At 39.9% G+C, this 13552-nt stretch overlaps 1 protein-coding gene across 1 annotated transcript; it reads right to left on the bottom strand.

Moving 5' to 3' along the window:
- Positions 1–252: 252 nt before the first annotated feature.
- On the bottom strand, positions 253–10696 carry LOC140480016 (UPF0729 protein C18orf32 homolog). Its single transcript, XM_072574513.1, has 3 exons — positions 10568–10696; positions 5198–5373; positions 253–2074 (listed from the first exon to the last, which is right to left on the bottom strand). Exons 2-3 carry the CDS (start codon positions 5369–5371, stop codon positions 1970–1972), a joined length of 279 nt encoding a protein of 92 aa, XP_072430614.1. The 5' UTR covers positions 5372–5373; positions 10568–10696; the 3' UTR covers positions 253–1969.
- Positions 10697–13552: the final 2856 nt, after the last annotated feature.

Here is a 13552-nt window from a genome sequence, read left to right as displayed (position 1 = left end):
TATTTTTACTGAATTGTAGCAAATATAGCTGCTGTAAAATTTAAATAATTGGCACACCATTAGCCGCTTATTGTGATTGTATTAAAACTTTTCAATGATTTACATACTTAAAAGTTTGAAAATTATTCAGCAGATTCAGAAATTAGGAACAATTAGCACAATTTAAAGGATTGAGAGAGGAGCAAAGTGATAAAGTCACAAATCTGACAAACAAATAGTTTGACATGTAGCAAAACTAAGCAAAAAATCCTGTACAACTTTATTTTGTGAATTTATTTTCAAATTATTTTTGCATCAACTTTAACCATTCTGTTCCCTCAAATTATACTTACATTACAAATTATACACAATAAAATTAATTTCCTTCCCTTCCTCTTACATCATCTTGATGTGAACTGTTAATGCCAAGAATTCCCTCAGAGTGCTCCACAATTGGGACAAGCACTTTTGGTTCTTTACCGAATCAATTTTAGGTCCTTCACAACAATAGCGATAAAACATAGGGGAGTGATATTTACATTATAGTAAATAGTATGTATCACATTAACTGACACTTCAATGGACCCTGACAAAGAAGAAACTAGGAACATCAGATAGCCTACTGCGGTATGCTGCTCAGCGAAAAGACATTTTTAGGTAATTCTCCTGGCTCTTAGCGGTTACATGTGTATTGGAAATAATCTAGAAGGAAATGGTGGAATAGGACATTGGTTTCTCAAACTTCCTTGCCTTTTAATTTCAGTTAAGATTGAGAACTTGCTGTTTACATAAACACAACATGGTCTGAAAGTCTAGCTGGCAGTTATACAGATTGCTTCCCCTCTGAAGGTTATACTCCTTGCATCATTTAAATTTTTATTTTGCCATTCTTCATGCACATATTGGAGTCTGTCAAACTAATTACCTTTGCAAAATATCACTCAAACTGAAGTCCATTTGTGACTGATAATATACAGAATATCATTTGGTCAGCAGTCAGAAGTGAAATTCTCAGCTATTTGTCCCTGCTCAGAGAGATTACTTGTATCAGTTTAGTTATAGGGCAGATACTAAATCTCAAACATTATTGTCAACATTGCTTAATAATACAATGGGCAGTAATATTTTCTTTTTAAATCACACTCGTCTCCTTTACAACACAGACTCTCCTAATATTCCTCTTAACAGTAGCACCCTCCACCTTTCCTCATTTAGAAATACCATTTAGTAACTCCTCTGATGGCATTCATTCTCTTGGAGCTATAAGCATATTTCTTCAGCTATAATTATAGCCAACCATGTATCCGTCACTAACTTGATAGAATAAGATTAATATATTGTAAGGTCAATGACAAAGTTAATCTGACCCTCATCCATAATCCATGCATCAGCAGATATGATGGTGGTTCACTGAAACTTTTCACTCTTATTCAAGTAATTAATTACAATAGGATACAAATAAGCAGTTAGGTAGATTGTTCTGTCAAATTATCAAGATTGCAGTCTTTGATCACTTTAGGATATTTCATTATCTTAAAGTTGATACATTATTGCAATGGGCAGTCAACTACATTTCCTTAAATCAACAGTGAGCAGGGTCTGAAGCAGAGATCTACTGGTTCATTTGTCTCATGATGATATCAACTGTGGATACAAAGTGAGCTTATTTTTTCCTCAGATTTAACCAGGATGCATTTCCCTTTTTGTAGTCTATGGTGTCAGCTAAGGAACATATGCATTAACACAATAACTCCTCTATCAAAGAATTTAAATAACATGAAATTCAAATGGAATAATTTGTTCATCACAAAAATGGGAATCATATCACAGCATTAAAGAAAGCCACTACACAGTATTATAGGGTGCAACACAAGAGTGACAAGATGTTATTGGACACTATAAATGTCAAATGGTTAATAAATCTACTTCCATTCTATTTAAAATATTACTTTCAGAACACATCATGCAAGGTCATTTCTTGACAGAGGTCTTAATCAGTCTTTTTGTCTGAAACATCTGTTGGTCCTTTTGTGGTGATGTCATCTGTAGCTTTATCAATGCAATTCCATTCCCCGTTCATAGCTGTATATTCAGACTAAAGAAAAAAGACAAAACAATCAGCAACTGAGAAATCAAAGCAGCACAGTATTATTTTTCCTCTTTCCAGAAAACTTAGTGGGTTTCAGTAAGAAAAGTCAACGTGAAGGATCATGACTCTGCAGATACTGTTCTGAAACCACCAAACCACTCAGTTAATTTGTCCAGACTACCAAAATTGGCTATAATTAAATTACTATAATTAACTTCAACTTTAAATTCTCAATCACCTTGCTGTTTTCAGTGATGCAAAAGGAATGTGACATTCAGATTTGCTCGTGGAACTACATTGTGCAAAGACAGACATATCTGGTGATTGACAACTGAACGAACACTGTCCTCAGTCTGCCTCACAGTAGCCACTGTCTACTTGAGTTTGCTCATTAGGTTACTTGACTGCCAATGAAAAAAGGGGCCATCACAATTTAGCTCAATCCCATCAATATTCAGGAGACCATTGACCAGCTCCTGACCAACTAAACAAACCCAAACCCCATAATGAACAAGATACCCTGATATTTATCACTGACTACAAGGAAACTACCCTTGCCAGCACATTAATACGGGCTGGTTAGTGAAAACCCGATGCAGATTCACAGCAAAACAAAATTAAGTGAAATTGTAGCCAAAAAAATATACAAGGATAACTAATGTTAAAAATCAGCTATAAAGTGGAAACAATTGAGAAAATCCACAAAGAAAAATAAGTCCAAGAGAAAGTTGATAAATTCTCTTCTCCTGTACACATTTCAGCAGCTGGTCACAAAACAGCTGCCTAATTGCCAAGACCTTGCATAGCAAGCAAAAGAGGAGATCATAACACATTAAAAACACAAGCTTTTACTGAACTGTGATCAAAGAAAAGAAACCTAAGTGAAAATTAACTACTGTTAAAGGCCCCCAATGGACTGCATCCCTGATTGCTAAAACTTTTACAAGACTGTTAACAAGCTGTCTCTTAACAGGTATGGGCAGAATTCTCACTGCTCTTGAGGCTGACTGTGGGTAATGCTGTGGAATCATGAACTTGGATAATGTGCTCGAAAACAATTAATGCAAGTTCAATACACAAAAAGATGCAAAATTCATTTTAACCAGATAAATACCTGCACAGAGAAACAGGCAGATTGTTAATGTATGGCTTTGGCTTTAAGTCAGGATAGCAGGAGAGGAAACTGGTACGTCAGGAAGCAGAGAATATAGAAACATATACAGGTACTCTCCTCTTCAGAAATCTACAATGTCACTGGTTGAGTGACAATTTGCAGGTACATCTGGCAGTCTTCAACTAAAATTTTTATAAAATAGTACATTAAAGAAGAGTTCGAACTCTATCTTGCTCCTAGTTCAGGAAGCATTTCAACCTCCTCAAAACATGTTCAAAATGATAAAAGTACTGGTACTAAATTGAGAACAATATAGTCGATATTAATTGGAAGAGGAGAATTTCAAAATGGTGCCATGCGTAATTTCATAAAATGAGGTAACATCTGCGTTGGAATGAACAATGGTGGCTCAGATCTAGAAGAGTTTAACTTTGTCTGTATATTTCTCCCCTGTCCTATAAAAATAACACTATAAACACAGAAATATTTGCTTCCTTTATTAATGCCAGCTGTTTAATGATTTCATTCAGTGGTCTGTGCAGCACTGTAGATATCTGTGCTAAAACTCTACAGTTAGCAGTTTCTGAGCTTTCATCTCACATGCCTTCACTTTCTTACATTTGTTCTTTCTCCCCTGTAACAATCATAACAGAAAAATGAGCATTGGGGAAAAAAATCCAAGTTAGCACGACGTGATACAAAGCAGGATAGTAATGAAGTTGCCAATTTTTAGAATGTAGACTTAATACCTTTTTGATTGTAACTGAGTTCTGGTCCAAATCAGACATGTCCATTGTAGCCAGTATGATCACTTCTGAAAGAAAAGATATCTATATCCCAAATTCGCATCCCGGTTCGCTGAGCCAAATAAAGCAAGATGCCCAATGTGGATCAGTCTGCTCAGAATTAATTACTTTTGGTTCAAAGAAAATTGACACAAGGTACTGAAGGCAGAACCAGATCTGGTTAAGCTGACCTACCCCCACAACCGAGCAACTGACAACATTTGGGAAGTTGTACATCTTTAATAAGGAATCAATATCACTAAAGATCAGGAAGGAAGGAGAGGTTAATGTGCCTTTTTAGTGTGGGGAGTCAAGAACTAGAGGGCATAGGTTTAGGGTAGAGGGGAAAGATATAATAGAGACTAAGGGGCAACTTTTCCATGCAGAGTGTGGTTTGTACATGGAATGAGCTGCCAGAGGAAGTGGTGGAGGCTCGTACAATTGCAATATTTAAAAAGGCATCTGGATGGGTACATGAATAGGAAGGGTTGAGAGGGATATGGGCCAAGTGCTGACAAATGGGACTTGGTTAGGTTAGGATATCTGGTCGACATGGACACATTGGACCAAAAGGTTCAGTTTCCATGCTGTACATCTCAGAGTATGGAAAAGGTAAATTCCATTTATCCTGACCCTATCTCCTTTCCTTAATTTTGGAGAGAATAGCTAGATTGGAAATTTGTCCTTAAGCTTGAAAAGTCGAGAAAGCTTTTCGGAATTTCTCTCAAATATCTGGCTCAGAGCAAGTCATAGGAATCATGGACACAAATGTAATTCTTGTGGATTCATGGTTATGGAACCTTCAGCACGACTGAACGTTATCATAGAACCTCTACAGTGTGGAAGCAGGCCATTCAGCCCATCAAGTCCACACCACCCTCTGAACAGCATCTCACCCACAGCCCAAATTTAGCCCTGTATCACTATTTCCATGGGTAACCCACCTAGCCTGCACATCTTTGGACTGTGGGAGGAAACCAGAGCACACCTTCCTGGAGAAAACCCATGTAAACATTGGGAGATTATGCAAATCCCACACAGTCACCAGAGGGTGGAATCAAAACTGGGTCCCTGACACCAAGAGGCAGCAGTGCTAACCACTGAGCCACCATGCCAAATCATTCTCAGTATTAGTCCAATTAAACTCTCCATCCTTAAATCAACCACAATGAATTCAGAAAGCAAAAGAAATCTAATGCGTACAATAAGTGAAAACAGTAACTGTATTACCTTTACTGTTCCATTACAAGCTTCAGCTTTCGGTGTAGTGATTTTCTCCTTCACTGCTTGCTTAGACCATAGACGGGAGATAAATGGAGAAATGAAAGGATATAAGATAGGCTCCAAGAATTTCTTGTAAACCCACAGTAAGACTGGAATGACTATGCAAGGAATGCAGACCATTGCTGTAGATCAGAACAGGGAGACAAAAATAATTACAAATGAAACAAAATTCTGCAGACCAAATTTTCTCAACATAATAGTAGATTTGCAGTAATAACCTTAAATTCACATTGGATATCAAGAATGAAACTTATTTCTACTCTTTTCACTGAGTTACAAGTCAACACTACAGACACATTTTAGCCCACACTATATTGTCATAATTTTAAACAAGAGTCTTAGACTAATACATTTTGTGAAAAGCATTATTGTATTTAAATATCTACTTAATGGTTACAAATGCGCCTGGATCCAGCTAGGTTGTGCTCACGAAGGCAGCCCAGAACCATCACAGCACCATCCTTTTTTTTTTAAAGTTTATCACGTCAAATTTCCTACATCATATATAATTTGCCATACTTTTACCCACTCACAATCTATGTATTTTTGTAACCTTCAATGACCCCTTCACAATTCAACATATTTACTCATATTTCCTTTAAACTTTCCTCTATCACCTCAAATCCATGCCTCTCATTTGAGATTTCTACCTAGGAAAGTGACTATCCAGCATATCTTTTGGTAATTTTATATACAGATATCAGATCCCCTCAATCTTCAATGCTCTAACAAAAGCAATCCAAGTTTACCCAATCTCCAATCCAGGCAATATCCTGTTAAACCTTTTCTGCACTCTCTCCAGAAGCATCCACATCCTTCCGGTTGTGCAGTGACCCGAACTGCACACAGTGCTCCAAATGCAGCCTGACAGAAGTCCTATTCAGTTGCAAAATGACTTGCCAACTTTTACACTCAACGTGCTGACTAATAAAGATAAGAATGCCATATGCTTTCATTACCACTTTATCCAGCCACTGCTAATTTCAGAGAGCTATGGACTTGGAGCGCAAGATCCCACTGCATATCAATGATCCCAAGAGCCCGGCTGTTTACTTTCGTCTTGCACTTTGGGAGGTCAAATGCATCACCTTACTTGTCCAGACTTAATTCCGTTAAACTAATCTGTCATTTCTCTGTAAGGATTTCCACCTGATTTAGATCCTGATGCGTCCTTTGATATGCCCCTTCTCACTATCCACAACTCCATTATCTTTAAACTTAGAATTATAATCACTGTCCCCTAAACTTTGATCACCTGGCCAGGCTGACTCCAGAGTTGGATTTTTTTGTTCATTAATGGGACGAGGGCATTGCTGACTTGTTCAGCATTTATTGCTCATCCATTATTGCCCAGACAGCAGTTAAGAGTCAACCACGTTACTATGGGACTGGAGTCATGTGTACGTCAGCCAGGTAAGGATGTCAGTTTCCTTCCCTAAAAAAGGACACTAACGAACCAGATAGATATTGCCAACAATCGACAATGGATTCATGGGACATCATTAAACTCTAATTCCAAATATTTTTTTAATTCAAATTCTACCATCAGGATTCAAAATCACATCCCCAGAACATTGCCTCCTCTAGACAACGTTGGAAGCTGTTATTAATGAAGTCTTAGCAGGCCACATTAGGTAAGTTCAGTGTAACCTACCAGTTTTTAAAAATTCATTCACAGGATGTGGGTGTCACTGGCTAGGCCAGCATTTATTGCCCCCCTATAATTGCCTAGAAGACAGTTAAGTCAATCGCATTGCTGTGGATCTGCAGTCTCATGTGGCCAGGCAAGGATGACAGGTTTTTTCCTTAAAAGGACGTTAGTGAACCAGATGAGTTTCATGATCCAATTTTATTGAATTCAAATTCCAACAGACACTATGACAGGAATCCAGGTCCCGAGAACATTCACTGGGTCTCTGGATTAATAGTCAAGCAATAACATCATTAGGTCATTGACACCTGCAACAGTCAACATAGTCTTGTGAAAGGGAAATCTATTGAAGTTCTTTTGAAGAATTCAAGGACTATAACAGATAGGTCAGAAGAGTTGTGCATGAATACATACATGGATAAAATGTGCCACCATTACAAGAATTTGGTTGAGAAGAGGGCAGGGCTATCAGCTGTACGTTCAAGGCTTAGATGTTTCAGGCACGATAGAGAAGGTCATAAAAAGAATGACGGATTTGCATTATTATTAAGGAGAATGTCACAGCTTTACTAAGAGGGCTTCTTAGTGGATTCATCCAACGAGGCCATATGGTAGCACTCAATGAGAAATGTACAATCACTATGGTGGGGTTATACTTTAGGCCTTTGAATAGCTAACAGGAATTAGAAAAACAGATATGGAAGCAGATAATTAAAAAAGGTAAAAACTCCAGAATTGTAGTGATTTTAACTTGCCCAATATTCACTAGGAATCCCTTAGTGACAGGTGTTTAGATGGGACAGAATTTGATAGGTGCATCCAGGAGAGATTCTTGAAACAATATGTAGATTGCACCATTGAGCTGAAGCCCTGCCATTCTCCCAACCAAATTTCTGTAATGGCTTCCACATCTTAGTCTTTGTATCTATTCAGGCACAAAGCTCATCTGACCTGTTATACTCCTTCTTGCATTCTTAGTAAAACTATGTTGGGGGGGGGGGGGGGGGGGGGGGGAGGGGGCAATGACCTAGTGGTGTTATCACTAGACTATTAATCCAGAGACCTAATGTTCTGGAGATCCAGGTTTCCATTGTGGAAAGATGTAAAAACATCAGGGTTGCGGTAATGGGTGATTTTAACTTTCCCAATATTCACTGGTCTGTGGCTTTCCCAAATCTTCCCTTAAGTCCCTTAAGAATACTGTATATGCCTCTCATTCCTCAGACTCAACCTTAACTTCTCTTTATCAGAGCATGAATATAGGAGTGGGGGGGGGGTCATTTTGCAGCTGTCTAGGACATTGGTTAGGCCACTTTTGAAATATTGTATGCAATTCCGATCTCCCTCCTATTAGATGTTGCGAACTTGAAAGGGTTCAGAAAAGATTTACAAGGACATTTCCAGTGTTGGAAGGTTTGAGCGAAAGGGTGAGGCTAAAACGGTTTTCCCTGGAGCATCAGAAGCTGAGGGGTGACCTTACAGAAGTTTTTAAAATCATGAGGGGCATGGATAGAAACAAGGTAGTTGGGGGGAAAAGAGTCCAGACCCGTGGGAGTCCAGATCTGGAGGGCATAGGTTTCAGGCAAAAGTGGAAAGATTTAAAAGAGATCTAAAGGGACAACTTTCTCATGTAAATGGTAGGAGCTACCAGAGGAAGTGGTGGAGACTGGTACAATTGCAACATTGAAAAGGCATCTGGATGGGTAATGTTAGGAAGGGTTCAGAGGGACATTGGCAAATGGGGCTAGATTATTTCAGCATATCTGGTTTGAATGACAAGTTAGATTGAAGGGTCTGTTTCTGTGCTGTATGTCTCTCAGACTCTTAAGACAATCTCTCCCATACCTATTATCAGCCTAGTGAACCTTTCTGGTCTGCCTCTAGACCAGTATCTTTCTACAAAGGAGCTCAAAATGTTCACCAGATGAGGCTGAGGTTTATCAAATAATGAGGGGCATGGATAGGGTAAATAGCTAAGGACATTTGCCTAGGGAGAGGACAGTCCAAAACTAGAGGGCATAGATTTAAGGTGAGGGAACAAAGATTTTAAAATGACCTGAAGGATAGCTTTTTCCATACACACACCACCATCTCAACAAGCTGCCAAGCTAGGGAAGGTGGATACAATTACAACATTTAAAAGGCATCTGGATGGGTAGATGAATAGAAGGGATTGAGAGAGATATGGGTTAAATGCTGTCAAATGGAACTAGATCAGATTGGGATGTCAGGTCAGCACAGATGAGTTGGACAGAGTCTGTTTCTGTGCTGTATGGCTCTGACTAAAGATGGTGGGACTAGTGCCTCATGCAGTTTTAGCAAAAACAGGGTCTGAGATCCTATTTTTGAATTCTATACTTCTAGAAACAAATTCTAGGGCTTTCTCGGTATTTAATCTAGCTAAGATAGAATATTGCTTTAAATGACTATTTACCTATATTCTAGGTCAATTTGCTCTTCCACACCACTCAGTTTTATTACAGCATTGATAAGATTTCTATACATCATCTCAAATTAATCCAGGTTAATTTGCCATTTTACTGCCAAATCTACAAGTTTTCCAATTATTTATTGGATCATGTTGCAGTTTTAACTATAATGTCATCCTACAAAGGATAAATTGTCTGCAATTTGTTGTTATTAGGCTAAAATTCCAAGTTCTTTATAGTATGAACTAATAGTAGCCTCTACACTAATCCTCTTGGAACACCACATTCTAACTTTTATCAAATCTCAATTCCTACACTTTTTTTTAAAACTAGTTTCCTCCTAACTCCAAATTCCCTAACCCTAATCACCCAACATCCCACTGAAAATCCACACTAACTCTTCCCTCTCCCCCAAAAGCCTGGGAACACTCCATTTCTGTAATTGCTAGTTCCTCAACTCACCAAGGTGGGTACCTACATTCATCTGACTTCGATGTGGAGACAGTATTGGACTGGGGTGGGCAAAATTAAAAATCACAAAACCAGATTATAGTCCAACAGATTTATTTGTAAACACTAGCTTTCACACCGCTGCTACTCCTTCAGGTGGTTGACAACTCCAAAAGCTAGTGCTTCCAAATAAATCTATTGGACTATAACCTGGTGTTGTGTGGTTTTTAACTTTAACATTCCAATTTAACAGTTCTTGGTGCCTGTGCTTTCAGCTATCAGGGTACTAAAGTCTGAAGGGCAGGCAAGGAGGTAGTGTTATGGCGACAATGTTATTAAATGAGCAATCCAGAGCCGTAGCGTTATGCTTTGGACCACAGTAATGTGATGAATTTTTAAGGAACTAGAAACGCACAGCAAAAGCTGGCCTAGCCAGCGACGCCCACAGCCCATTAAAAATAAATATATAAATAATCTTTTATACCCCTGCGGCATCCTACCGTCTTATATGCCGCAGCCTCAAATTCTGTGCATGATGCTGTTAGGGTCTAAAAACGAAAATCATTGTAGTTTATCCTCTCTGATTCATTCGGTTTAGCAAAGGGGGCCGTCGAAGTGGTAGCAAGCGCTGGGAACTGCTGCCTTGTTATTTACTTCCTGGGCCTGCGAATAACCTGACACCGCCACGGCCTACCTAACAGGTCACGGCCACTTCCCCACACATTTCACTGAGCACAGAGAGTTAAAGGTGACCATTTACCGCCCTAGGAGAGAGCGCTCACTCACCGACAACAGCTCCAAAACTCAACAACCCTCCACGGCCCCACTCAAACAACAAAACTTCCCCCAAAGGCAGCAGCAAGTGTAGGCCCCAACTGACGTCCGTGTCACAAGGTCAACTCCTGCTCCCTGACTGGCTGCCTATGACCCAATCTAACCCGTAACTATCGCTTATTGGTCCTTCATCAGCCGGGGGACAGGCCGGATCCTGGTTGGTTGATGTGTGAGGGCGCGGGCTATGATTGGTTGGCGGTGTGTGGATAGCGTCGTAGGTCCTCGACGTCACAGAGACCGCGACTTCGAGTGACCAATCATAAGCCTGTCAACAGGGCGGTGGTAAAGAGGGTAAATGTTTGAAGTGAGGGTAGAATGGTGGAGTTGGGGAAAAGAGTCGGGAATGATGTAGCTTGGAGGCGAGAGTGAGGAGGAGGAGGAGGAGGAGGAGGAGGAGAACAACAACAACAACGATGAAGCTTAGAGATGAATGATGAACCTCGAAAGAGAGAGAAGTAGAATGATGAAGGTGGAGGAGAGAGTAGCTGAAGGGGTGTTAAAGAGAATTGATGAAGCCGGCGGTTGAGACTGGAGACAATTATGGTGCTTTAGAAGTAAAACCAGATTGTGCAAGTAGACCGTTAACCCTGACATAATGCTGAGAAGTTCTGTAATCTTATATTCCATTCTTTCACAAGACTTAAAACGGTTTACCAACAAATTGTGACCATTGATCATAATGATCTAACCAGGGAATCAAATAAACTAAAAATAGAACTTAACGTAAGTATAAAGTTCTGTGTCATGTACTTTGTAATTCATAAATGATAGGGCACTCCGTGATCCATAAAACATAGGAGCAAACAATTAGGCCATTCAGCCCATTGACTCTGCTCTGCCATTCAATCATGGTTGATAGGTTCCTCAACTCTATTCTCCCACTTTCTCCCCATAACTCTTGATCCGCTTGACAATCAAGAACTTTTCTATCTCTGTCTTAAATATACTCAATGACCTGGCCTCCACAGCCTTTTGTGGCAATGAATTCTATGGCTGAAGATGTTTCTCCTTATTTCTGTTATAAAAGCTCTTCCCTTTACTCTAAGGCTGTGCCCTTGGGTACTAGTCTCTCCTAACAATGGAAGCATCATCCCAACATCCACTCTGTCCAGGCCATTCATTATTCTGTAAGTTCCTTTTGATTCCCTTCTAAACTCCATTGAGTATAGACCCAGAGTCCTCAAATATTCCTCATATGTTAAACTGTTCATGCTTGGGACCATTCTCACAAACATCCTCTGAACACTCTCCAGGGTCAGTACACCCTTCTTGAGATTTGGGGCCCAAAACTGCACACAATACTCAAAATGTGGTCTGACCAGAGCCTTATAAAGCCTCAAAAGTACTTCGAAGCCTCTCAAAATAAATGTCATTGTTGCATTTACCTTCCTAACGATTGACTCCACCAGCAAATGCACCTTGAAAGAATTCTAGACTAGAACTGTCAAGTCTCTTTGCACTTCAGATTTCTGAATTTTCTCTCTATTTAGAAAATAGTCCATGCCTCTGTTCTTCTTGCTGAGGTGCATGATTTCACACTTTCCTACATTGTACTCCATCTGCCACTTTGCACACTCTCTTAACTTGTCTAAATCCTTTTGCAGCCTCCCCCCCCCCCCCTCCCCAATGCAACCTGTCCCTCTATCTATCTTTGTATCGTCTGCAGACTTAGCCAGAATGCCCTCAGTTCCTTCACCTCGATCGTTAATGTATAAAGTGAAAATCTGTGATCCTAATGCTGAGCCTTGCACAGCACCACTTGTCACTGGCTGCCATCCTGAGAAATACCCTTTTATCCCCACTCTCTGATTTCTGCCAGACATCCAAGCTTCTATCCACGCTAGCACCTTGCCTCTAACTCCATGGGCCCTTAGTTTACTCAGTAGCCTCCTGTGTGGCACCTTGTCAAAGGCTTTCTAAAGTCCAGATAGATAACATCCATTGGCTCCCTTGGTCTAACCTTACTTACTCAAAGAATTCTAGAAGATTTGTCAGGCATCACCTCTCCTTGATGAAACCATGCTGACTTTGCCCTATTTTATCATAAACTCCCAAGTATTCAGAAATCTCATCTTTCACAATGGGTTCCAGGATCTTACCGATGACTGAGGTTAGGTTAATCAGTTTGTAATTTTCCATTCTTTGCCTTACACCTTTTTAAACAGGGGTGTGACATTAGTGATTTTCCAGTCCTCTGGGACCCTCCCTGACTCAATCAATTACTGAAAGATTACCACTAATGCCTCCATTATCTTTTCAGTTATCTCCCTTTGAACTTTGGGGTGTTGTCCATCTGGTCCTGGAGGTTTATCCACCTTCAAGCCACTCAGTTTTTCGAGCAATTTCTTCTTGCTGATGGCCACCATACTCAGCTCTGCCCCCTCACTCTCTTGAATTTTTGGGATATTACTCATGTCTTCCACTGTGAAGACTGATGTGAAGTAATTATTCAGTTTCTCAGCCATTTCCTTAATTCCCACTATCTCTCCAGTGCCACTTTCCAGCTATCTAATGTCAACTTGTGCCTCTCTTTTTCCCTTTATATATCTAAAGAAACTCTTACAGTCTTCCTTTATATTACTGGCTAGCTTACTCTCATACTTAGTCTTCTCCCTTCTTATTTCTTTTTTGTTGCCTTCTGTTGGTCTTTGTAAGCGTCCCAGTCTTCTGGTTTTCCACTGTCCTTTGCAACATAATATGCTTTCTCTTTTGCTTTTATGCTATCCGTGACTGCCTAAGTCAGCCATCCTCCCTGTATCATGCTTCGTTTTCCTTGGGTTGAATTTTTACTCTGTCTCCCAAATTACTTCAGTGAGGCTATGTGGATGGAGCTAAGAAATATGAAGGGGACGGTGACGTTATTGGGATTGTACTATAGCCCCCCAGGTAATCAATTGGAATTAGAGGAACAAATATGCAGACTGGGGAGACTTGCAG

Source organism: Chiloscyllium punctatum, chromosome 1 (genome assembly GCF_047496795.1).
Source record: "Chiloscyllium punctatum isolate Juve2018m chromosome 1, sChiPun1.3, whole genome shotgun sequence".
Lineage (NCBI taxonomy): Eukaryota > Metazoa > Chordata > Chondrichthyes > Orectolobiformes > Hemiscylliidae > Chiloscyllium > Chiloscyllium punctatum.
Note: the sequence above shows the minus strand (reverse complement) of the source record. Positions and strands in the feature narration are given on the sequence as shown.